At 38.3% G+C, this 25,208-nt stretch overlaps 2 protein-coding genes and 1 long non-coding RNA gene across 6 annotated transcripts in view; 2 read left to right on the forward strand and 1 right to left on the reverse strand.

The window, feature by feature from the left end:
- glra4b (glycine receptor, alpha 4b) overlaps positions 1–11,266 on the forward strand; it is a 12,437-nt gene extending 1,171 nt beyond the window's left edge. The window contains exons 3-10 of one of the 2 annotated variants that reach the window (XM_020708990.3): positions 390–457; positions 4,507–4,730; positions 5,539–5,621; positions 5,696–5,833; positions 5,906–6,120; positions 8,848–9,006; positions 9,350–9,445; positions 9,547–11,266. In XM_020708990.3, the coding sequence (XP_020564649.1) occupies positions 390–457; positions 4,507–4,730; positions 5,539–5,621; positions 5,696–5,833; positions 5,906–6,120; positions 8,848–9,006; positions 9,350–9,445; positions 9,547–9,819 (1,256 nt within the window). In that variant the 3' untranslated portion in view covers positions 9,820–11,266. The remainder of the gene's footprint in view (positions 1–389; positions 458–4,506; positions 4,731–5,538; positions 5,622–5,695; positions 5,834–5,905; positions 6,121–8,847; positions 9,007–9,349; positions 9,446–9,546) is intronic. The other variant, XM_020708993.3, reaches the window with a different exon arrangement.
- The window catches only part of LOC105355632 (uncharacterized), a 23,237-nt gene extending 10,386 nt beyond the window's left edge, over positions 1–12,851 (reverse strand). The window contains exons 1-2 of one of the 2 annotated variants that reach the window (XR_013647639.1): positions 12,712–12,851; positions 5,994–6,111 (exon numbers count right to left, since the gene is read on the reverse strand). This is a non-coding gene — a long non-coding RNA (uncharacterized LOC105355632). Of the gene's footprint in view, positions 1–5,980; positions 6,112–12,711 lie in introns of those variants that run through there. The other variant, XR_013647638.1, reaches the window with a different exon arrangement.
- On the forward strand, positions 12,270–24,227 carry nufip2 (nuclear FMR1 interacting protein 2). Of its 2 annotated transcripts, none has more exons than XM_004076555.5 (4): positions 12,270–12,777; positions 16,630–18,291; positions 18,912–18,944; positions 20,338–24,227. In XM_004076555.5, exons 1-4 carry the CDS (start codon positions 12,630–12,632, stop codon positions 20,388–20,390), a joined length of 1,896 nt encoding a protein of 631 aa, XP_004076603.1. In that variant the 5' UTR covers positions 12,270–12,629; the 3' UTR covers positions 20,391–24,227. The 2 variants fall into 2 exon arrangements, with proteins under 2 accessions (XP_004076603.1, XP_078787419.1); XM_078931293.1 differs by having other exon boundaries at positions 12,609–14,055.
- Positions 24,228–25,208: the final 981 nt, after the last annotated feature.

The following is a 25,208-nucleotide window of genomic DNA, read 5'->3' on the forward strand; positions in this document are numbered from 1 at the left end:
CGCATTTCATATTTATTTCATACTTGCTCCACATCCTTGTCAGTGCATGCTGGGTAAATTCTGACCTATTATCTATAAATACACTAATGTAACTAAAGCAGAAACCATAAATTATTACTTCTTGAAATGAATGAATGAAATATTTAAATCTTCAGAGGTTGGGAGATGGGCTACGCTAATGGGAGCATGAAGAAAATGACAACACAATCCCCATTGCTGGCTGTCGGGTGTGTTTGTTTGTTTGTCCAAAAATGACATGGCACATCACAGAGCAAACAAAGACGATGCTCTATGGGAAACCTGCTGCCTGGGGGTTTCAGCACTTTGTTTAGTCGACTTAGTAAACATCAAGTTCAAACAAGTCCATAATGTTTGTCTGCTTCTGTCAGGTCCACCTGTCAATGTCACCTGCAACATCTTCATCAACAGCTTTGGATCCATCACGGAAACAACAATGGTAAGACATTCTTGTTTTATTACAGATTTCTCTTTACAAAATGAAAATATTTTCACATAAACACACCCTCTCTGACCCATCCTGGATGATGGCTGCAAATAAAACTAAACCCAACAAGATCCTAGGATGATTTAGTGTTGTCACATCAGCAGAGCACAAGCCTGAGATTCACAGTGGTGATGTGTAAAAATTTTGCCTAATGCTCACTGATCCATTATTTCTCAACATCAGGGCCATGAATTCTGGCATTGTGATCTCAGAAATTGCTGCATTCAGTAGCAAAGCACGGAAATTAAGTAATAGCTTAAATGGCGCCCTAAACAACCCCTGTCTGACCCTCACGCCAAACTAGCTTCCTTATTTTATTAATATATGCTTCAATAAGTGAAACCTTTTATTTCTTTGAAAAGAATATGCTTTATTGAAATAAAATGAACCTAAAGCTTATTTGACACTTAAAAGTTGTGTCTGATTTCTGTCAAATGAAAACTTAAAATCTGGCAAATCAAAAAATTGGTTTGGTTTGAATATTTGTGTGCGTGCGTGCGTGCATGCGTGCATGTGTGTAGGTGTGTGTGTGTGTGTGTGTGTCGAATGTTTTTAGTTCTACACACAGTTCACAGAGGGCGTAATAATTTCTGAAAGCACATGCTCAGGAGAAGATTGAATTAGTCTTCATCTCTCCTTTGGTTCAGTCAACACCTCAGACACCTGTTGTGTGACTGATTGCCTCCTCATGGCCAATCAGGACGTAGAAGGAGCTCCATAATAATTTAGATGCCTCCCTGATTTACATTGAAAGATAGAACATACAAATGACAATTAACAATATGTTTATTGTGGATTTAATTAAAAATGTCAATTTGCACTATTTTTTAATTTTCAGAATAAGATTCATTTGACTAAAGTCAGAAAAACTCAGGACCGTTTCAGAAAATCAAAACCATTAACTAGTTAACTAAACTACTTCATTTGTAAATGTGATGGGAAAAGTCTTTTCTGTTTAGCCAGAAAAACGCCATTAATGGAAGTCAGTAGCAGTAACCATTCATACAGCCACAGTACAGCTACAGAGCTCCAGTGGTGTCATCATTAGTGTATATGTAACCACATAGTAATTTGATTCAATAACATATTAAATGATTACATTTTCCTTTTTTCCTATCCTGATGGTTTAACTGTCTCCTTCAAAACATGATTTGCCTTTGATCTAAACTCTAAAACTGTCACGCACGTGATCTCCTCTCTCTTCGTCTTTTTTTAATTAAGTAGAATGTAAACAGTAAACACAGTATACACTGACCAAAAATATAAACGCAACACTTTTGTTGTTGCTCCCATTTTTTATGGTATGAAATCAAAGATGTGGAACATTTTCCACATGCACAAAATAACCAGTTCTCTGAAATATTGTTCACAAATCTGTCTAAATCTGTGATAGTGAGCACTTCTCCTTTGCCAAGACAATCCATCCCACCTCACAGGTGTGCCATATCTAGATACTGATTAGACAGCATGATTATTGCACAGGTGTGCCTTAGACTGGCCACAAGAAAAGGCCACTCTGAAATGAGTGGATTTTATATCCATAACAAGTAAAGACCTGAACAAAGTAGATTTAAGTGAAGCCAATCATTCAACAGTCTCCCTCAAGTAAAGACAGTGACCAAAGTCAGCTCCTTTTTACAACAAAAAATATCAAGATGATAAAAGGCTGCTGCAATTTCATTGTATCACCATGTACAATGACAAAAAATTCAATGCAATTTACTTGCATATTTTAAATTAAGAACAGAACAGAATTCTTAATAGTGACATTAGAAGTTAAAAGCAATCAGCTGATTATCACAGATGGCAGGTTGCCCTTAAATGCTTTTCCGCCATAAAATCTGTTTTAATTGTGCTGCAGATGTTTTGTTGGGAGGAGAGTTACAAATTAATGATTAACCTGCAGCCTTCAACGTAAGTGTGAGTGTTTTGTTGAAGTGAGTGGCATTCCTTAATGAGTCTAGTTTGCAGTTAGTTTTTTGGAAATAAAATTAACACAAACCGGAAGACCATTTAGTAATTTGTAACCCATCCATCTGTTTTCCAAACCCAGTTAAGCTCTTTTTAAGGTCACAGGGTTGCTGGGGCCTATCCCAGTCACTGTTAAGCGGAGACAGGATGCACCATGGGCAGGACGCCAGTCCACCACAGAGACAGAAAACCACACGCTTTAGCACCTGAGCGATGATTTAGAGTCACTAATCAGCCTATGCAGGAAGATGGAGTGCCCAGGGAAAACCGACACATGCACGGGGAGAGCATGCAACCTCCTCCAGAAAGGGCCCATCTGGGATTTCAACCAGGGCCTTCTTGCTCTGAGGCAAAAGCGCTAACCCCTATCCCACCTTGCACAGTGTAATTAGTAACTGAATGGCTTATCTGTGTTTTCTAGAAGCCCAACAAAACAAGGATGCTGGACATTATTTGACACATTTTTCTTTAGGTCAGTTGTCTTGACATGATCTTTCAAGAGTTACTGATTACCCACCAGGCTGCACGATCTTTCAATTGTGGAGCAGGGATGTCCTCCCTGTACATGTGTGGATTTTCTCCAGACGCTGTCCTTTCACATTTCAAAAGCATTTTTCACAGGCTGATTGATGGCTTTAAATTGGCTCCTAGGTTTGAGTGTGGTCCTGTGATGGACTGTGTCCGCCCTGGGTCCACCGTTACCCTGTAGTGGCTGGGATTAGCTCCAGCAACCCCTCTGGCTGAACAGGGCAAACCAGGAAAAGAAGATGGATTTTAGATAACCCACTTTGCCTGAACAAATGCAGCTATATTTGGCCTTAGATTAAGAATTCAAAAAATGTTTAGTCATCCTCAGTTTCTTATGTTATCCTGAAATTGGAAGGGACGTTTTTTCTTCAACTGCTTTCCTTGCTCTCTTTTGTAGTCTTGTTTTAGCATTTGAATAATATTGTTGATAAAACTCACTGGTTCATGACTCTTTAATGTTTAACTACATGAAAGATGCATGGCTTGTCTTGGTCCAGACCTCGTTTAATGCTATCTAAACATCCCATCATTAGATCATGACTTAAAGGAGCTGCAAATGTTGGCCATGATTTTTTCATTTGTTTTCCCATGTTTCAGTCAAGTATGGGGCCATTCTGAAGTATTCATGAAGAAAGCAAAGTGGTTTAAGGAAAGGTTCCTCTTTGTTTAAGTATCCAAGTTTAGAGTGAAAAGCAGATGACATTTCTGAACACTCTTTAAAACCCACTCCAATGAAAATGGTGCTTTTATTGTGTGCCACGTTTTTCATATGATTTGAGGACATATCTTCAAAAAATTGAGCTAAAATTGCATTTTTTTAAATTAAAATAGTTGTGAATAAGGAGCAGGTTTTGGAGATAAAGCTTTCAAAAGATTATCCGCTCCATTCTGAGACATCCACTTGTAGACTCGTCTGAGCTAGCATCTGGCTCAAAACTGTATGGCCCTACATTGCTTGCCATTTTTTTTGTTTTGCTTGCTATTTTTGTTGCACTGGTAATGTTAGGTTGAGGGTGTGAGGAGCTGTAAGCTAACAGGAGAGCATGTAAACAGTGAGCTGTTTACAGGGAGGGAAGGGGGGCTGGGGTTGTTCCAGGCCATCAGTCACAACTCAAAGGTGAATTTCTAATGAACTATTGCCGCTCTGCAGAACCTATGTCCTGGACAAAGGTTTTTTGATTTTGGCTAAAAATGACAATCATAATTAAAGGGCCACTGAGAATGCTTTAAGAATAACTAAAAAGATGATCAGAGTGGGACTTTAGGCAAAAACTCTCAAAACTGAATTTGTAAATAGAAGTGGAAATTTGAGTCTTTGGTGGGTTTTTTTATCACATAGTTGGGTGTTTTCGCTGTGTGTCTTTGCTGGAAATTTCTGCAACTTTGCTCTCCATTCTGAACTCATTATACCATGCATGAATTCTGATAAATGTGAATTTGTATGAGCCTTGTTGTGATTCAGTTTCTGATATTTAATTGACATTTTTTTGTCAATGTTTTAGGACTACAGGCTTAATGTATTTCTACGGCAACAGTGGAATGACCCACGTCTGGCCTATAAGGAATACCCTGATGACTCTTTGGACTTGGACCCTTCTATGTTGGACTCTATTTGGAAACCTGACCTCTTTTTTGCAAACGAAAAGGGAGCGAACTTCCATGAGGTCACAACAGACAACAAACTCCTGCGGATATTCCAGAACGGAAACGTTCTCTACAGCATTAGGTCATTTTCATTATCTTTCAAATCTGAATTTGGCTTGCTAACACACCAAAAGCTGCCTTGAAACATGGTTTGGCTTCTCAGATGATCTGGTTCCTGTCTCAAGAAGCTCAATGTGTTCAGAGTCTGAACCCTTGCTCTCTTTCATGCCTTTCTCCAGCTCAGTTCAGCTCATTCGTAATTGTATTGTTCAGCACACGCTGTGCACAAGTTAGTATTAGACTATAACTTCAGGCCAAAACATAATCAGGTCAGTGACGTGGCACCAAAGCTGTGAACTGTACCGTAATGCTGATGAGTTATTATTAGATCATGAAACTAATAAAAAGCAGTTTCCAAAGTTCTTTCTGCTCTTGTGTTGGACATGGAATTCTAGCTTTGACTTTAACTTGTCAACTTACCCTAATATTTATACATGAGATGATCAAAGATAGTTTACTTGATGATCGCTGTTTCTCTGCAGGATTGGACACTTAGGACCTCTCCTGTCTGTGACACTGACAAGAGAGGCGCTTCTTCTTTGACATCTGCACTCAAAATGATCTTTGATGTTGATTTATGGTGAATCAAATCAGAAAACTGTGTCAGCTACACAAACTGAGTGTGGTATCCATACAGTTTTTGCCATTGAGTATATTAAGGCAGAAAAAAAGACAAGATGTCATATAGATTTAGGTTGATGAAAGATTAGGTGGAAAAGAGCTGAGCAAAAGGCATCAGTGCTGTAGGGTTTGGATTATATGATTGGCTGTATCCGTTCACATTTTGGTCATTCTTCCATTTTTTTATGGTTTTGTTTTGTCTTCTCCAGGCTGACTCTCATTCTATCTTGCCCCATGGATCTGAAAAACTTTCCCATGGACAGCCAAATGTGTACGATGCAGCTGGAGAGCTGTGAGTTCATCTTTCTTCAGGCTGTAAAAACATACATGAATATTGTAAATGTTAGCTTTGTCTCTGTTTCTTAGTTGGCTACACCATGAATGATCTTATATTTGAGTGGCTGGATGTTGGAGCGGTGCAGGTGGCTGATGACCTGATGCTTCCTCAGTTTGTGCTGAAGGAGGAGAAGGGGCTAGGGTACTGCACCAAGTACTACAACACAGGTACACACCCGGAAATCCTACTTTTGCCCCACCTTCACATCTGTCAATCAGCTTTTTTCACTCTTGGGTTAGGTAAATTCACATGCATTGAGGTCAAATTCTACCTGGAGCGTCAAATGGGTTACTACCTGATCCAGATGTACATACCGAGCCTACTCACTGTGATCCTGTCCTGGGTGTCGTTCTGGATCAACATGGATGCGGCTCCAGCCAGAGTGGGGTTGGGAATCACAACCGTGCTCACGATGACCACACAGAGTTCAGGTTCAAGGGCTTCCCTCCCAAAGGTCAGATTGAATTTCATTTTTTTAAGTTCTTTTTATCCTATGAAAAAATGATCACAGGACTTGATATTTGCAGGGTTTTTAGCATTAAAACCAATCTATCTATGCCTTGTACAATTTAAAAAGGTTTTCTCTTCAAAAATAGAATGATCATAAATTACTGTTAATCGTGTATTGTTATTGAAACAGTTGCTTGTAGATATCAGTCTATTAAAGACAAAAAAACAAAAACGTTTTCGTATTGGTTCCATTGGAAAAACTATGCCCTCAAAGTTGATGAAAACACTTTTAAAATAATTAAAATTAGAACAAACTAAAATGCGAATATGTGTGATTACAAACACAAACCTGTTCTGCTTTGTTATTACTAAATTTACAGTTTTAAGATTAGAAACCACATTATTGAAAACATTGATTGTGTTTATTATTCCTCCAAGACGATAAGCAGCAGAAAAACATTTAATTGATTTTGTCTTGGTTGGGTAATAAAAGGATTAAGGAAGGAAAATTGGATTTTGGACCAACTCCAACATCTATTGAATCACATTACATCTTCACTAAATAAATCTGACTTCTTTTACTCACAAGTTTTCTAAACAGTTTGGATTTTCTAAGAATATAGTGTTCTAAATCACTTCATGCATCAGATCACACTAAACACAGACTCACTGCGCCAGACCTCCTCAAGCTACAAACTGCTAAAAAGGATTTATCAAACAATTTCTATAATTTATCACAATTTTTTTCATGTATTTAATTTTTAAGGAACTGAGTGAAAGGCTAAAATATGAATAGTTTTCACAGAAAAAAAAAATTCTGGGTCAGTCAGAAGAAACTTGATACATGAAACAAGCAAAATGTTTGTTTAAATTTAAAGAAGAGAACAAGTTTTCTTCTTTCTGTTCTCCTTCATTTCCCTTGTATAATGTAGTTAAACAACAGTTTCAGTTGTTTAAAAAATGGTTGTCTCTAAATGAAATAAATGAAATGTATAAACTAAATAAATGAATGAAATAAATAAATGAAATAAACTAAATTAAAATAAAAGTAAATGTATGATTTTTTTCTGGTGATCAAAAGGTAGAAAATGTTAAATTATATCTAAATGGCACAAACTTCCTTATGAGAAAATGTCAGGTCATCATTCTAAAACCACATTGATGATTTGGCTGAACAGATAATATAAAAATAATCAAAGCTATTTTTTGTTGTCGATGTTATAATTGTGAATTTAAAATTGAAAAAAAGACATAACTTAAACCAAAGTTGATAACTGTGAGAAACATCACAACCCTGCATCCAAGTGCACACCTGGATCATAACAACATTCTGAGAAAAGACTAAAGAAAAAAAAAATTGAAAATCTTTAACTGCAAGAAACTAATAAAAAAAAAAAAAATCTTGTAAGCCATAACGCGCATACACAAACACACGCGCACATATACAAATAATTGGTTTAAGACGTTTTGAGGTGTAATAATTTATGATAAATTGTCTTGAAAATCTCATATAAACTATATAAAACACTATGATTTATTGGCATTCTGTTTAAAATCAGTGATGTTTTAAACAAAAAGAGGTTGCATCTTAATCACTATTTATTAGTTGTCCCATATCTTTCATAATGTGCTTGGGGAAATGTGGGAAAAATTATTATTGAATTATTATTGAATCCTTGTGTAAATTACAAAAAAAGCTGTTAGAATAGTTAATAGAGCAGGGAATTTTGAACCTACAAATTCCTTCTTTAGTTTAACTAAAATTTTAGTACATTGTTTATAGTAAATTATTAGAAATTGTTTATAGAGTTAAACACAATTTAGTTCCAAAAAATATAGAAAGACTATTTATTTTAAGAGTTAGTCATTATATTTAAAGATGTCTGTGTCATTTTAAACAGGGTAAATATCAAACTAATGTTAAGGGCAGACATGTTTGGTGTGAAATATGGAATGAATTTTGATTGTATCTATTTAGTTTGTTAAATTGATCAGATTGGACTTTAAGGATATTGTAGAACAGGCATCTGATAAGCTTCACATGCTTGAGCCAATTCTCTTTTTTATTGGTTGTTTGTTCATACCGTATATTATGTCAATAATAATAATGGCAAGCTAAACAATAAACCAATGAATGAAAGAATAAGAACTTATGCAATATCTTTTGTTTGTATTGTTTTGTGGAAATGAAAAGAATTAAATAAATTGATAACTTTAAGTGGCCACCGAACCACTAGAGGGCGATAAATTGATTGTAAAATACAACAAAAACAAATAAAAAAAGGAAACCTTCTGAGGCCATCAATGGACCAATGGTTAGTTCTGACAGAAGTACCAAGACTGAACTGAAGTCAAAATTGCTTTTTTTAAAATGAAAGGAAAATATGCATAAAAACAAAATGAAAGAAAAAAAAAAGCTACCAAAATAATCATATCAAAGTGTCCCTAAACATGCATTAACAAAGATAAAAAATGGGAAATGAAAAGAAGAAAATAACTTGTTTAATTAAACAGTGATGCTCTTTCTTTAAGTACTTATCACAATTTGCAGAAATAAATCCCGATTCAAAAGTGTCTGGGGAATTCTGCAGTTTTGAAATCAATATAACACGACATGTAAATGCAAACTAAATCATTTGTGATGCCAGAAAAAGCAGAAAGGGTTTTACTTTAGTGCTTAAAGCAATGATTTTATCTGCTTCTTCTTGGTCTGTCCAAATCTGCCACGAAGGTCTCCTACGTCAAAGCCATTGACATCTGGATGGCAGTGTGTCTCCTTTTTGTGTTTGCTGCGCTGCTGGAGTATGCAGCTGTTAACTTCGTCTCACGGCAACACAAGGAGTTCTTCAGAATGAGGAAGAAGCTCAAAGAGCAGCAGCGACTGAGAACTGTGAGTGCAACCCCCCCACACAGCCCCTCGGGCAGCTGTCACCTGCTATTCACTGTGCCTTGCTATGTGAGAGCAACAGTTCAGCTGCATGCTGCAATGCAGACAGCACTGACCTGTAATTAATTCAAGCCGCCTTATTCCACTGGTGAGTGAGAGTTCTCTGCATCTCAGTGTGTTGTGTTAGATGCAATGTTTAAAAAAGGAATAAAACCCAACATATAGTTAAATTGCAGCTGCAGAACTGAAAGATTTTCCTCTATGGTTTGTGACAAAAAGTATTTAATAGTTTTATTTCTATTGCAAAAAGGTGTAGCAGGACTTTAACTTTGACTTTTGGCCTCAGCAGGGAAGCGCTGACAGTAAAGTGAAAGGGAACAACACACCAGGAAACAGTGCTGCTCAGGGGAATGTAAACCAGCGGTGCAGTGCCTGTGCCAGGGTAGGTACTGCTGTCTTACTTAATTTAACAATAAGTAGGCACTAATTCAAATGGAGTGTTTTTGAGTGCTGATTTTCTGGTATTGTGCTTCTGTTGATCAGGAGGAGGAACTGGCACAGCAGGGTTACCTCTTGCAAAGCTTTGGCCTTGCACTATCAACAGAAAGAGGCCCAGAAATGGATGCCACACCTGTCTTTGCAGATTTGCCTCCTGGTTTGGGCTTCTATGAAATACGGAGGCGCTTCGTGGAACGGGCAAAACGGATTGACACAATTTCCCGAGCGCTTTTTCCCATGACTTTCCTGGTGTTTAATGTCCTCTACTGGCTCACCTACAAAGTTCTACGACATGAGGATCTCCAGGCCACCAAGTAAAAAGGTGCAGAGCAAGGATCAGAAAAGTCCTCTGGATTCTCTTAGTTCTGCTCTCTTCACTGAAACATTTACAGACTCAGAGGCCTCTGCTAAGCTGTACAAGATGAAATCTGACTGCATGTGCAGAGCTGCTGGGAAGCTCCATGACATGGAAGAATCTGCTGGTTTCTTTTAAACTTTTATTACTTCCAAAGGAATGCACTTTGGTTAGCACTTGTGCTTTCTGGATTACACGTGTGTACATGTGCAAATGGCAACTGTCAACCCTCTTTCCAAGGTTTTTTGTAAAATTCCTGAAGTTTCTTTTATAGTTGGGCATCCAGATTTGAGCTGTTTACTGACACAACATTCAAACCAGTACTTTCACCTGTGTCGCTGGGTCAGCCTCACTTTTACTTACAGCCCTGGGAAAATAATTTTAGCAGCAGATGAATAAATTCATAGTTTCAGACATTGCAATGATCACGTAATATTTAAAATGCATTTGGAGCCGTCTGATAGACAATTTATTAATAAAAAAGACAGAATTATTTTACTTTTTGTTGGTTGGTTTCAAACTTAGTGGTCAGTATTTATGCCTAAAGAAAACATGAATACCTTCAGATTTTCAAAATACATTTTTAGAACATGAAAATGTTCTAAAAGCAAAGAAAAGGAATTTCACTAAGAGAAATCTTGTTTTCCTTTTGGCTTTTCCCTTCAGGGATCGCCACCGTGAATCATCTTCCTCCATCTAACCCTATCTTCTGTGTCCTCCACCAGCTACCTTCACATCTTATTTGGATGCATCTATAAATTTCCTCTTTGGTCTTCCACTAGACGTTTTGCCTGGCAGCTCTACACTCAGCATCTTTCTACCAATATATTCACCGTCTGTCCTCTGGACACATCCGGACCATCTCAGTCTGGCCTCCCTGACTTTATTACCAAAACCTCCAACATGTGCTGTCTGTCTGATTTCCTCATCCTGATCCTATCCGTCCTGGTCACTCCCAAAGAGAACCTCAGCATCTTCATCGCTCAATTTCTGCTTCCTGTCTTTTCCTCAGTGCATCTGTCTGTAGGCCAAACAACATGGCTGGTGTCACCACAGTTTTGTACACCTTTCATTTAATTTAAGCTGAAACTCCTCTATTACACATCACACCTCATTTCGTTAAGAAAAATAATTTTACAAATCATAATTTCATATTTTCTATAGGCTTTATGAAATTGCTCACTCGGTTGTGCCGTGGCACATGATTCTTTGTTGAAATACTGCACTTAGCTTGACTTTTTCTGTCAAGTTGTCAGAAAGGGTGCTCATATTGTGTCTAAAAGAAAACCAAATACTTTTGTCAGAAATAAGACATTAACTATATGGTCAACTCTTTCTTGATGAAATGATATACAAATGTAAATTAGAGTGAATAACTTTTATTAAACAAATATTAATTTTCTTATCCCATTATTGCACAGGTCTTTGCTTTTCCTCCATAAAAAATCATCTGAGGGATCATTTGATTTAAAAAAAGAAAAAAAGTGGCAAAAGTTGCCATAAACCTGCCAACATATTTATTTTAAAAATAGTGTCCAGGATATGTTTAACCAAGTGCCTGGAGAGTACTGTTCTCTGGAAACCTTCCATTTTTAAAAATAAATCTTGCTGTTAAATGAAGCAGTGATATGAATATTTCATATAAAAGTAGCTGTCAAGTGGAAGGGGGCCAGGACTGCATACATCAGCAGTAAAAGTGTGTTGGAATCAAGAGAGTGCTTTAACTGAACAGAAGGGAAGAAGTGAATAAAGGTTGCTTGATTCTTAACTTTCATCATTTGTGAATATTAGCTATTTAAAACATATTTTGTATGATTAATTGTCTTAATGGTGGCTTATAAATTATGTAATGTTAAAGCTGTATTTTTTGTAATGTATTTTAATCTCAAACTTAAAAAATAGACAAAGCTTTGATCTGAAATATTTATTTATAGCCAATTTCATAATAGAGATTATAATCTGAGGACTTCCACTCGTGGCCACTAGATGGCATTGTTTCAACGATTATCTAAACGCGTGAGCTGTTCAAAGATTCCAGACTTCTCCCACTTTTTGAAAAGTGAGGCGCTTCAATTAACTCTAAAACTTAACAAATTTACGAGTATTTTTTATTACACTTTTTCTTTCATTTTTTAAAGCATAAATGAAGAAACTATCCTATTATTGTTTCTAGATATTTATAACTGCAATCCCGTGTTTTAAATCTTATGATTACAATGAAAAGGAGAATTGAGTTTAATTGAGGCGAAACCCCTTTGAACTAAGTTCTTGATTTAACAACTGTCAATTCTACAAATTTGAAACAGTCCAATATTTTATGTATCTGATCGTATGTATGTATATTAAACAGCAGTTAGAAGACTTAAAACAAACAAAAAGCATTTATTTAAAGGCTGACCCTCCATCAAAGGTTGTCCACTGGCTGGAGACGTGGCAGCGCCTCGGGTCATATGATTTTTGGCTCATGCACGAACCCCACCCCGTTATTTCCTACCCTGACAGGGGGGGTTATTGTTCTCCTAACTTCTAATTCTAGAGTAAAATGCAGATTTGATCGACAAAGGCGCTTGAATATGATCTGCAATGGCCAACAGAGGGTCTGGACGTGGATTTAAGTGGCGGTGACCACCCAAAACAGAGCCATTTTTAGACATTTGCTGCTGACGTTTACACGGGCTTCAAATAGCTTCCGTTTCACTCTGGTAGTGATTGGACTGTTCGGCACTAAGAGGGAGCTAACACCGCCTCAACCAGTCCGACATTCTTCACTTCAATGGAGGAACAGCCCAAAGATCGGGCACAAGACAGGCAAAACCATCACCACGGAGAGGACAGAAACTATACTCAACACACACTTCGTCTGAAACATGATCAGAGCCACATCCAGTGCCAGCATCAGGAAACGCAGGCGAAGAAAACAGGTTAGGCCGTCCCGAAAAGTCAGCTTGTTGCTAGCTTCAGTTGGCTAATGTCAACGAGCGCACGAGCCCTCGCTAAGTTCCCACAATTGAAGCTTTATCCTGCTGATTGTTGGTTGCACGGTTGAATATTTTCAGAACCGCCGTGGCAGTTCGGTGGCTCGCTCGAGGAGAGCCACGCTAGGCCTCTGTCACACGAGAAACTCACGCTTTTTTAAAGCTGACGTTGCGTGACAGTTGGTTTGACATATCAGGGATTGACCTTGTGCGCCGGCTTTGCTTTCCGATTTTATTTTAGCTAACGCCTCTAATAAAAGCTTTATTTGTGCCACCCTGTGTCTGTAGAGACTAACTTAGTCTTCCTCCAAACTTCAACCTCCTGTAGTGTATCGGTTTCGAGTCCAGTTAGGAAACCGAGCCGGCTCCGCTGGAATGTTCTGTGCTCCCATTTCCTGTCGGCCATGTTAGACGTGGACTGTAAGCTAATGCTGCTTTTGCTCTCCGAGTAGCTACATTGCCCATCTCTATTTGTTCATGCTTTCTCTAATTGCCGCCGGGGACTGAAAATAACGGAACCAGGGAGTCGTCTGAAAGTGCGCTAGTGTTGAGCGAGCTACTGGTTGGTTGACATTCCGCTAGCATTAGCTGTCTGACAGGCCTATCGCGTGTTGTGAAGTCACGCAAGATGCTGCCTGACTGACTGTGTTTGCAGCCGTGGAGCGTGGAAGAATTGGCTCAGAAAACTGACTGCTGTAAAACACTGTTTACTAAAAAGCAAAAGTGATTTATTCTGTGTGGGGAATCTCGCGTGTTTTGTCCACAAACATTCGGCTGGAGAAATCCCGTGAAGGGAAAAGTCCCACGTTTGCACCGCGGTTCCCATGCTTAAGTAATTACAGCACAATAAGCATAGGTCATCACACACGTCCAATGTGGGACAATGACATCAGCGTCAACTGCAGCATATCAAGGATGTGACTAATTAAAACAAGATCAGTTTTATTCACAACGAGCTGTATATACGAGATGTTGGTACTGAATGATCAACTGAAATTTCAAAAACCTGTTATTGAACATGGAAGTGAACTGGATGAGATTATACTCATGAATCTGGGTGTAATGATTCGATTCATATCCTAATTTCTGGTTGCCAGTACAATTCATAGTCTGTATTGGTTCATTTGATCTGAAACGATTTACTGACCTAAAATGGATCCAGGACATCTTTAGCCAAAAGTTCCTCCAGTGTGACTCAGAAATACCTGGTACTGAACAGTGCAGGTGAAGTTTTCCAGATTCCTTGTATTTCTTGTAAGATAATCTAGTGTAAATTAAATGTGTGTACAACCAAACAAGTAAACAAGAATTAATGTAAAATCCATTCACCTCTTAATTTCCTAAAGTTCAGTCCACTGTTGTTTCTCCACATCAAAATAATCCAAAGGGAACATTTTTAGAACATTCTAGCACACTGTATGGTCGCATGTCTTTGCTAAATTCAAAGTGTTTCCACATATTGGACTGGAATAATAGACTGATCATTTTTTGCTTACATCACGTGTGTTTTGTCTGCTGTGATGCAAATGCTAAATTCCGATAATGATTATAATTAATTTGTCTCATTTTGAAACGATTTTATACTGTTGTAGGTCGATTGGTTGACAACCTGTCTCAGACAGATCAATCTGGTTGGATCGTAGAAGTAGAAATCAATTAATCAGTTATGTTGATTAATTGTTACACCTCAACTTACAAGTATAGGTAATTTGATACAAAAAATTATATTGATTTCTCCAAAAAGTACTGATTTATGTTTAATTCCAATTAACTTAGAACTCAAGTGAGTAAAGTTGATGAGACCTAAAAATAACATGTTTTCTAATATGTATTGATATTGCGTAACAATATAGCTGCAGAGTCATATTTGTAATTCGTTTGTGCCATTCATACATGTTTGCAGGTCATCTGAAAAAGCATTTTCTGCTGCTTTAACCATGAATATCCTTTACCAACCAAACGTATAAATAAAGGCAACATCAACCTAAAAATAGACTTGTTTAGTTTTATGTCAAAATTAACATGTCATTATTACGGGCTGCCTTGGTACAGTGGAAGGGGGTCGACCTCTGATCAAAAGATTGCAGGAAGGTGTCCTTGGGTAAGACACTGAACCCCACCTTACCTCTGGTGGAAGGTTGGCGCCAGTGTGTGTGCATGGGTGAATGGGACTGTGACTGTAAAGCGCTTTGGGCCTTCTAAAAAGCTTGTAAAGCACTAAATAAGTATACGGCATTTACCATTATTTAGTAGAAATGTTATTTAACGTGAACGGCCACTAATGTAAATTAAATAACTACACAAAGTAAGAGGAAATACCATGTTTTCTTTCTTGATCTGAATATTAGTTGTAGTTTAGCTGATGTAAAGTACTAAAAATGGTTTTATGAAGTAAACAATGCAAAGCTTTAGAATGTATATAAGTGCATTCTCATATGATTTTTTGTATAGAGGGGATAACTTGGAGACCGACTCATTGACTGTGCAAAGCTTCATAAAGCGAACACCTGCTTATCAAAAGCTCTTAAACCAATTATTTGTATATGTGCGCGTGTGTTTGTGTATGCGCGTTATGGCTTACAAGATTTTTTTTTTTTTATTAGTTTCTTGCAGTTAAAGATTTTCAATTTTTTTTTCTTTAGTCTTTTCTCAGAATGTTGTTATGATCCAGGTGTGCACTTGGATGCAGGGTTGTGATGTTTCTCACAGTTATCAACTTTGGTTTAGGTTATGTCTTTTTTTCAATTTTAAATTCACAATTATAACATCGACAACAAAAAATAGCTTTGATTATTTTTATATTATCTGTTCAGCCAAATCATCAATGTGGTTTTAGAATGATGACCTGACATTTTCTCATAAGGAAGTTGTTGAGTTTTTCCACTCTTGGCCTCTTAAAAATGTTCTGTTTGTTTTTACCAAAGTCATGCATAAGCCACAGTTTTTAATTATAAGGTAAACATTGGCGTATTGATTCTTTACTGAATGTCAGGCCTTTTTACTTAAATGAAAAAAGTCGTGGACTAAACCATTGTGGAAAAAATCCAGAAAACTGAGTGAATTTAGCTCTGTAAGAAGAAAAGATGGAATCACCCCGCATGTTTGAAGGGTTTTCCAATTCTCTTTTATATGAAAGTGTAAGCAGAAGTGTTGCAGACTTTTCAAATTCAAAGGGCATGAAAGGGTGTAAAAAAACAAAGTCTGTACTTAATTGTAATCTAGAAAACTAAAGTAGCAAAGATTTATTTTGAATTTTTAGTGTAAATATGAAGTTATTTTTTATTTCTAGGAACAGTTTCATCTTATAACTTGCGTTTTTCTGTGAGTCTGGTAGGGTTACACATTGGAAATGTTATTTCCTAATGTCTATATTTTTAACAGTGTATTCACTCATATTTTGTGCATTAAACAGTTGCAGGTTTATTGCATTTTCTACCCCCTTTTCAGGGCCTTTAACCCTTGTGCTATCCTAGGCACTGTAACATTGGGAGTTGGGTCATCTAGACCCACTAGACAGTTCGCTGAACCTTTTTTTCTTCAATGATTTGTGATCTTCACTGGTGTCCACGGATTAAATGAAATCCTCTCCACCTTTATCCACCTTTGTCGTGGTAGGGATACCATGTCAATCTAAGGGTGGGGTCATCTGGACCCTATAAGATGGCACAAGGGTTAAGGTGTAGGGGTAAGGCTCAGTTACACATTGGAGTTTGCTTTTGGTGTAACATCTTTTGTATATTTTTGAAATCATTGATAGACTATTATATCAGCATATACTGACTTAAATTCTGTTTGCAGGCAATAAAAAAGTAAACGTCAGTGACGGGGAAGGGGAGAAGAACGCACACCTACCTGATGCTGTTGGTATGCTCCATTCTTCAAGCAGCAATGGTAACAGACACTTGAGTAACTCGCATGTGAAGCAAAAGGGAACACAGAGACACCACGCACCCGCTATGAAAGTAAGCAACAAAGGATTGGACTACAAGAAGACTATGGACCTTAAAAATGAGAAGGAAAAGACCCCAGATTTGAGTCCTCACGAGGCCCAGCCTTCAGAGAAGAAAGACTCTGCTTTGCTTCAGAACGGTGTTGTAAACTGTGGCTTAATTACAAATGGCTACTCTAGCAAGGATAACGATGGGAGCGGCTCTGAGGGTGGATACACCACCCCAAAGAAACGCAGGACCCGGTGTAACAACGTCAAGAACTTTGCTGATGTGACAAAAGAAAAGGAGAAGGACGCGCAACCCAGCAACAGTATGCAGGAACAAAGGGCTTTGAACCTTGATCCGGCCGAGAAAGGACTCTCCTGTAGAACTGATGGCTTTAAATCCACCCATAAAGCAGAAACCCAGTCAGCTGCACCTGGCGAATGTCAGAGGAAAAACTCTGACGGCAAAGCAGCTGCCACTTTTAATAAAAAAATGGAGGAAAAGCAGAAAGGCAAGAACTCCTCACCTTCTAAAGAGGACTCGTGGACTTTGTTTAAGCCCCTTCCAGCTTTTCCTGTGGACAATAGCAGTGCTAAAATTGTTCCCAAGATCAGTTATGCAAGTAAAGTAAAAGAGAACCTCAAAGTAGCTCAAGGTGGAGAAGAGGCAGCTCCTCCTCCTGTGAGAATGTCACAGGTTCCAATGTCTGCTATGAAAACGATCACCTCAGCTAGCTTTACTAATGGTCCTGTTTCTGGAAATGGAAACTGCTGCCCGACTGTGGGGATCTTTTTTGCTCCTGCTGCTAGTAGTCTTCAATCAGCTCCATCTATTCCAAGTGGCGAGAATGTAGCAACGTCTGTGGACAGTAACTGTAGCTCTACAACCAGTCCTGTCGATGGAGAAACCTATGAACTTCAGAAGTGTTCTCTTTTAATCTACCCTTTAAATATGCAACCTTTGCTCCCCAGCGCTCGTCACCTTGACCCACCGGCCGCTCAGACAAATCAGAAAGCCCTGAGAGACATCTTTCAGAATCAGTGGGGGCTGTCCTTCATCAACGAACCCAACTTGGGGCTGGACGGAGGAAACGGGCTCATAGCTGCGGAGGACCAGACTCCTGTGACTTCTCAGAGCGAGGCTAGGGCTGTGACGACCACGACCACCCATCCTTGCCTCAACGCTATGCCGTCATTGGTAGAATCTTGCACTTTGTCTCAAGACTCGCAGAAAAGAACTTGTGCCCCTTGCCAAGCATCAAACCCCTGTTCTCCTGCTTGCATGGTCAGCGAGGAGGAGACAAAGTTGCTTCCTTGTAGCCAGGGCAAGACTAAAGCTGAGACCAAGGGTGCAATTACTTCAATGTCAACCTCCAGTAAAGACAACGGTGCCAAGTCTGCACAGGGCCAACAGACCACGCTGTTGTTTGGCTCTCCTAAAGAACAGATCCATTCTAAAGACACTAGCAGGAGGTGTAGCTTGGGCTCCTTTGACCTTAAAGCTGCTGTCACCTATCACACTAAAGGTAACAGACTTTTACAACTTTTCAACCAACTTTCATAGAAGATGAGATGTATTCATTTAGAAGATTTTAAATATCTTTTTATCTGATCGGACAGAGCAGCAGGTATTGATGCACTTTAAATTCAAAACCAGGTTATTGCACTGATGCTCTTATCATTAAAATGCATTTGCATATAAATATAATCTCTGAATTACATGATGCCTGGAATGAATTATCTCATTTGAGATGATGAGCATCAAAGTTTAAAGTTTTGTTTCTGTTTGAATTTTATTTTTTCAAAGCTGCTTTATAGGAAGCTGAAAAAAATGTAAAGATATGATGGGTTTGGGATTCAAGCAACCATAAGAATTTAATTGTAACCTCATAAAAAGTGTAACCCCTTGATGACTGAATTATTATTATTATTATCAGCAATTATTATTCTCAGCAATGAAAAAAAAATCCGTTGTGTTTTTGCTTTCATGTATTTGCTAAATTAAAGGGGTTTGATGCATCTTTTCATTTATAGGCGTCAAAGGGTTAACAAAGGGCGTCTGGATTATTCTGGTGTTGAGATTTAAAACAACAACATTGCATTATTTGTGTGACAGATGATGACGTGTGTGTTTATCTTTCTGCAGAAATGGAATTCATTTTCCACATTCAAAAACAAGGTAAATACATTTATTTTCTCAATGCATCTTAATTCTATTGACTTTTTAAAATGTGATTAGTAAGGTCATATGAAATATGTTCTTGTTTTTAGGAATCATGGCTAAATTTATTCCCCAAATTTAGAAAAAAGTAGCATTAAGGTTGTTTGCATATTTAAGCAGCTGCTGATAATAAAAGCATTAGACTGTTATAATAAACCCTTCTGTAAAAGCTGAGCAAAAACCTTAAATGCTTCAGATCTTATTTTCCCTTTGAAACATGATTGCAATGTAATGTGAGTTTATCAAAAGCTTCAAATCATAACTCGGCAGCTCATGTTGATTGTTTTGGTCTGCAAAACACCTGAGAGCTAAGAATCTTTAGGAATCTGATTCCTTCTAGATGATTGAAAAATAACACAATAACTTTTACAATTTTTGGGGGCATTTTTTGGACTATTATGGCTGGGTAAAAGTGCAGTCAGTGAGTTAAACCGTTTCGTTGCACCGCAGTAGAAACGGGTCATAAAGCTGTCAGTCCAGTGTTGGAGGCTGATCTGTCTCCAAACAAAAACAGTTTGTGACCCTGATGGGTTTGAGTCTTAAACGAACTTTTCTCCTACTTTTCGTGCATTAACATTTGGTGTTGACTTTTCTCAGGGAATTTTCTTTTAAGTTTCAACTCATCCAGGAATCAGGCTTATAACTAGAGAACAGACACCCATGACAGTGGAATAGTTGGGTTTGTGGAGCAGCTGTTAGAATTCATAGACACATGTATGGGTATAAAACTCTTGGAGTAACCCTTTTAACAAGCGCAGCATTGATGGAGATTTCCACTCCAGGAGCAGATGAGAATTGGAAGAATTGGAGAATTAAAAAAGTGAACGCATCAGCAGTGCCCTCATTAGGACTTTACTCGGGTGTTTTTTAATCTATGCCTTAGCTCTCCTGAAGGGGGCGCCAGATATTAGGGAAACTGCACTCTTGGTAGTCATAAATATATACAAACTTGATTAAACAAAATATAAAAAAGGAGAGCAGAAAGTATTAAAAATGTTAGAACTCTGCTGTTAAACAAAAAGTCCCTTTTTTAGTTATAGATATTGAGAAGATTGAATGAAAGAGGATACATTTTTAAAACTATTTTTGTATAAAACTTCACTTTTGCAACCCCTTTGGAAACAATATTAACCAAACTGTACTTTTAAAGTTGTTAGTTGTCTAAAGCAAATTTTTCACAATATTATTGCAATATTTAAATGTTTAGTATCAAATCGTTTATTCTTTTAAATCCCATTTTTAGTCTTTTCAGTGATTTATTGTTTTTGAACCAAAGCAGCTATTTTGTTATGTCATATCTGTTTGGGGCTGTTTTTTTCCAACAGTCTTTTCTCTTGTGTCTCTGCTGCAGATCCAAAAAGAATAGTGATTTATGATGAGACCAAGGATGGACCGGGTCAGTGAGGCAGATCATCTTCACTTCTCACCGTCTCCTCTTCTGGGTGCTGCAGTTATTTACCTTGGAAAACTCAAATCCTTTTGGATGAATCAACCGCCAATTGTGAAGACACTGATAGTCAAGCATGATTTTCCTGGGATTCTTGGGTGTAATAACAGAACTTTGAGAGGGGGGGGCGTCAGACAAACATTCAAAAAGGACGTATGAGGAGCTGATCGGTGCCTCTGCAACATAATGAATGGACTCTCCGTCTTCAGAGCAGTGGTTGATACTTGTCTTATGGCTGAAGGGATGACATTACAAAGGAAGGTGTGTTGGACTGCACCTCCATAAGCCTTTACCCCATAGAACTGTGGGGGTCGTCAGTCTGGCCGTGGGATGCCTCCATCATTTTTGTTTCTGGCGCATTCAGATGAGTTATTGTACATATTTTAGACGTTACGCATACACATCCGTGTACAAACTTGAATTCATTGTGAATGACAGGTGAAGACACTAGAAGAATGCCTTTCAAAAGGTGGAATAAAGGTGTTTGGAGCCCTGGTAGAATTCTAGTCCCACCTGATAAATGAGGCCCCGTCCCCCTGAAAAGGAAACCCCATCTTTAACCCAGATATCTGAAACGAAATGCTGTTTTAGCAGACTTAACCCAAGTGTTATTTGCATTATTGTTGTTTGGGCTCAGAGCGCAGGTACTACAGTGCCCAATCTGAACAAAAGTTACGCCCCTTCAGCCTCGCTCTGTTAGCTCTGAACATCTGTTAAATCTACCACCTTTTCATTTCAATTTCATCAGATATTTCACGCAGACGCTCATCGGGTTCACGGACGTTTTCTGGGTACGTGTGTGGGTGTGCGCGCATAAAAACGTGTCGGCTCCTAAAAGTGATTTCTGTTGCTTCCAGTAATGTGCAATTTGGGCTCACAACACTCAGGATACGTCTACAAATGATTCTCCCATAACTGTGTTTACCTCCTCTGTCATAGAAACATGCATTCTCCCTTGTCAGCGTTTTAATGCTCTTTACCGTTCTGCTTCTTGGGTTCTGTTGCGTGTTTACAGGTGCACATGTCCGACGTCACAGTTCATCTCTGCACAACTGCAATAACAATCCCAGCTTTTCAGCCTCATCACACTGTTGAAATGTAAAGAGGAGTTTGTGCTGCAAACATCACGTGACATGGGTGAGCCACAGACTGACCACCCAAAACGCAGGTGGAAGCGGCCTGTTTCAGGTCTTCACCTTGGGTGAAAAAGACCCCCAAATCCCTCCGTCGCTCAGCTGTGGCTTCACCCTAATCACCAACTTCAAATCAGGACTGCACAAGCGAACGCTCCGGTTCTTTTTCCTCCTAAACGTTAACGATGGGATTTGGTTCGTGTGTGGATTAACGGCACTTTATGTAAACAAATGACCTTTATCATAAATACTTAGAAAATCTATATGTACTAGCATTAATCCTTGAAAGAATGACTTTGGGCTGTTACTTAAAAAAAAAAAAGTTAAATACAGAATTATTAAATGTATCTCAGGTAGTGTTGATAAAGCCATGACCATGTTCAAGATTTTATTTTAGTTTTTAGCCAAATGGCCCCTTTTTATGTAATTTTCTCCCACTGAAATGACTGTTTCCACACAGTCTGTTGTCATGACAACACATCCAATCAATGCTTCAGAGGAGAGCTGCCATTGATCACCATATGAGGTTGTACATGATTTTCTACTTCCCCTGCGTCCTCTGCTGGGACCCTGCAGCGTCTATGGTCGGTTTGTTCATCTTTTGATTTTTCTGCAGAATAATTCCAGCTGGGCTTCTCCTGTTTGCTTCTCAAATCGACGTCGCACACGGGCAGAAAGGGAAGTTTGCATCTGCAGCCATGTTTTTGTTTTGTTTTTTATCAAGAGGACGAGCTACTCCGTGTAGGTGTGGGAGGCGCTGTGCTGGTTAAAACTTGAGTCCCGCTCAGCCCAGTTGCTTCAGTTCAAAGCAAAAAAGCTCCTTGCTGGTAGCATTCATACTTCTAATTTTTTAGTGTGTGTATTTGTGGATGTGGCTCACCCTGAATACAAACTTCATTTTGTCTGGTTGCACAGAATCTACAGACAAATTTACCCAATCTTATTTGTGCAGAACAGCTGAGCGTGATGCCAGTGCACCCTGGGGGATGGAGACGCTTCTATCCAACTTAAAGATCAGCTCCTGCTCATGTTTGACGAGGTTGGCTCCTCACAACCTTGAGCTTCTCTTCTCCTTTGTTTTCAAAGCACTTAATACAGCAGCAAGGCTATGCTGAATATGCATTTACAGAGAAAAGAGTTTGGCATTGTAGCCTGCAAACCAAAAACAGAGGTTCTCCAGGCTGCTGGTTGATCAGTAGTGTGACTGTTGGAGGCAGGAGCCTGTGTGGTTCTGTGCCTCTAGCTTGTGAGGGCATTGGTCGGGTGAGTGCGTAGAAAGTTCTTCCTATTATATGCAAGTTTGACTTTGATTTAGCCCCTTACGGTTTATGTCCTTGTGCCTGTTTGAGGGGGAAGGAAATACTTCCACGGCTTTTTTGATTGTTCAAAACCTGCTTCCAGCAAACACATGTGCCATTTATTTGATCTTTTGTAACATTTGTTTTATTGTTTTTCTTTTTTTACACCCCCCACCCCCCGCGCATTGAACCTATTTGAAAGTATTGGGATTGTCATGGCCTGCATTGGTGTGGATGGATGACTGTTTGCTGATGTATACTCGTAGTAGTCAAGCTTCTTGTCAGATTTAGCACAGAACTGTAATTTCAGCTCACTCAAAGAAATATTTCGACACGTTCTTAAAGAGATGTTTCTTTTTTTGTGTTTTTAACTTGATTTATCCGTAGATGCAGACTTAGGAGAATTAAAAATCAAGCTTTTTCAGCTTTAGGATGTTTTAGTTGAGTTGAACCTTAAACCCATTTTTAATTTCCACAGTAGAACCAATGCTAATATATTATTTAGTCCAACAGATTTGAAGTAAACACTAAATCTAGAGGTCCTCTTAATATATTCTTAATTGCTGTGGTGTTGACTGAGGTGCAGTTCAAAAACCAGGTGCACTATTCAGATATTCAGCTACTTGATGACAAACGCACAGAGGTGTGGCTCGAGGGTGGACCCCCCCCCCCCCCCCCCCCCAACTAAAGAAATCCACTTCCTGAGAAGGTTTCTGTAGCTGCTGAGCCTCCCCTTTCCTTTTTGACAGTGCAAAAGGAGACTCCCCCACCCCAAAAAAATGTTCAACATAAGCCGAAAGTGCTGCTTCTTCATCCGCCTATCGGTCTTCTGGAATGGGGAAATGCTGGACTAAAAATCCCTTCCCCATCCTTTTGTCTCACCCTCACCCATCCAATGTTTGGTTTTGAGGCGTACAGTGTTTTAGCTTCTGCCTATGAGAGCAAGGAAACAAAGATGTGTCTTTACAGAATTCAGACATTAAAGATACCGTCTTCTGGCATATAATTGTTTTTTTTCTTCTTCCTGTGTCATCTCAAGCAGATATTTGTTTTTTAAAGGTTTTTGCTCTTCACTTTTCCATCTTTTATGCCCATAAAAACGAGGCAATAATATTTCTTTTTCTACTGTCTTACAGGTCGGCATTCATGTTTTTTTTTTTTTTAGTTGAGCAGTCTTATTATTTAATTATTTTTGTTTTGATTTAACAAGTGTCACATTACAATGTTATTGTTTTTTTAAGCATGACAGTAACCCTCTGATTCCAAACAATGTAATAGTCGAAATGAAAAAAACAAAACAAATAAAACTCCAGTGTTCACTGTTTTAGTTTCCAATAAAATATCAGTTTCATCAACATTCAAATGCTTTTGTCATTCTTTAAAAAGATTTTTCTATTCCTTTAACCCTGTTCAGTACAAATGCATGCGTGGGTGTGTAAAACAGAAATCTCTGTTGATTTCAAAATTAACTCTTGTGCTATCCTAGGCACTTTAACATTGGTAGTTGGGTCATCTAGACCCATTAGACTAGACAATGCTCTGAACCTTTTTTCTTCAGTGATTTGTGATCTTCACTGGTGTCCATAGATTACATGAAATCTTTCCACCTTTATCCACCTTTGTCATGGTAGGGAGAACACGTCTATGTAAGGGTGGGGTCATCTAAGATAGCACAAGGGTTAAAAAGAAAAGCTTCAGCAATCAAAGTACATTCTTATAAATGTTTGACATGCAGCTTCAAACTGGTCACAGACGAAGGTTTTGAACTCTTGAAAATGCCCGACTGACCATAAGACATTCAAACCTCTAGAGAAACACATTTGGGATCATTAATGCTAACATTTTGTAATCTGTATGAATACATTGATAAAACTCATTTTACTCAAAGTATTGACTATAAAACAAACTTTCTCTGTTTGAACCCATGGATTAAATCGGCACATTTGTATGTAAAAGAGAGAACAGATTAAAAAAATAAAACAATGATATTTCTGTTTTCTGAAATTTGTGGCATTTATTTTACAGAATGGGGAAAATTGAAATCTTAAAATTGTATTTTATTGTATTTTCTTCATCTATTTACCAAACTGAAACCTTAAAACATTTCTCCATGTTTAACCAAAAGGGAAAAAAAACAATGTTTGGTGAAAAGCTGCAGATTAAAAAGCAAGAACAAAATCTTGGTTTGTGTTGATTTGTTACAAAACAAATGTACTGAGTCTGGAGCAGATTCTAGATGGTTTGGCTATAATATGATGGTAAATTATGTCAAGTCCCATAAATGAGCTAATAACGCTGCGAGTAAAGAGACGACACCGCCCTCTTCTGGCATCAGTGGTGAACT

The sequence above is a fragment of the Oryzias latipes genome, chromosome 14, assembly GCF_053564925.1.
Source record: "Oryzias latipes strain Hd-rR chromosome 14, Olatipes_Hd-rR_3.1".
NCBI classification, from domain to species: Eukaryota; Metazoa; Chordata; class Actinopteri; order Beloniformes; family Adrianichthyidae; genus Oryzias; species Oryzias latipes.

Excerpts from the sequence above, each read along its gene's own strand:
- nufip2 (XM_004076555.5), top strand. The coding sequence starts at position 12,630 with ATGGAGGAACAGCCCAAAGATCGGGCACAAGACAGGCAAAACCATCAC. Across the intron at positions 12,778-16,629 it reads AACGCAGGCGAAGAAAACAG|GCAATAAAAAAGTAAACGTC; the intron begins GTTAGGCCGTCC and ends TTCTGTTTGCAG. Across the intron at positions 18,945-20,337 it reads TTTCCACATTCAAAAACAAG|ATCCAAAAAGAATAGTGATT; the intron begins GTAAATACATTT and ends TCTCTGCTGCAG.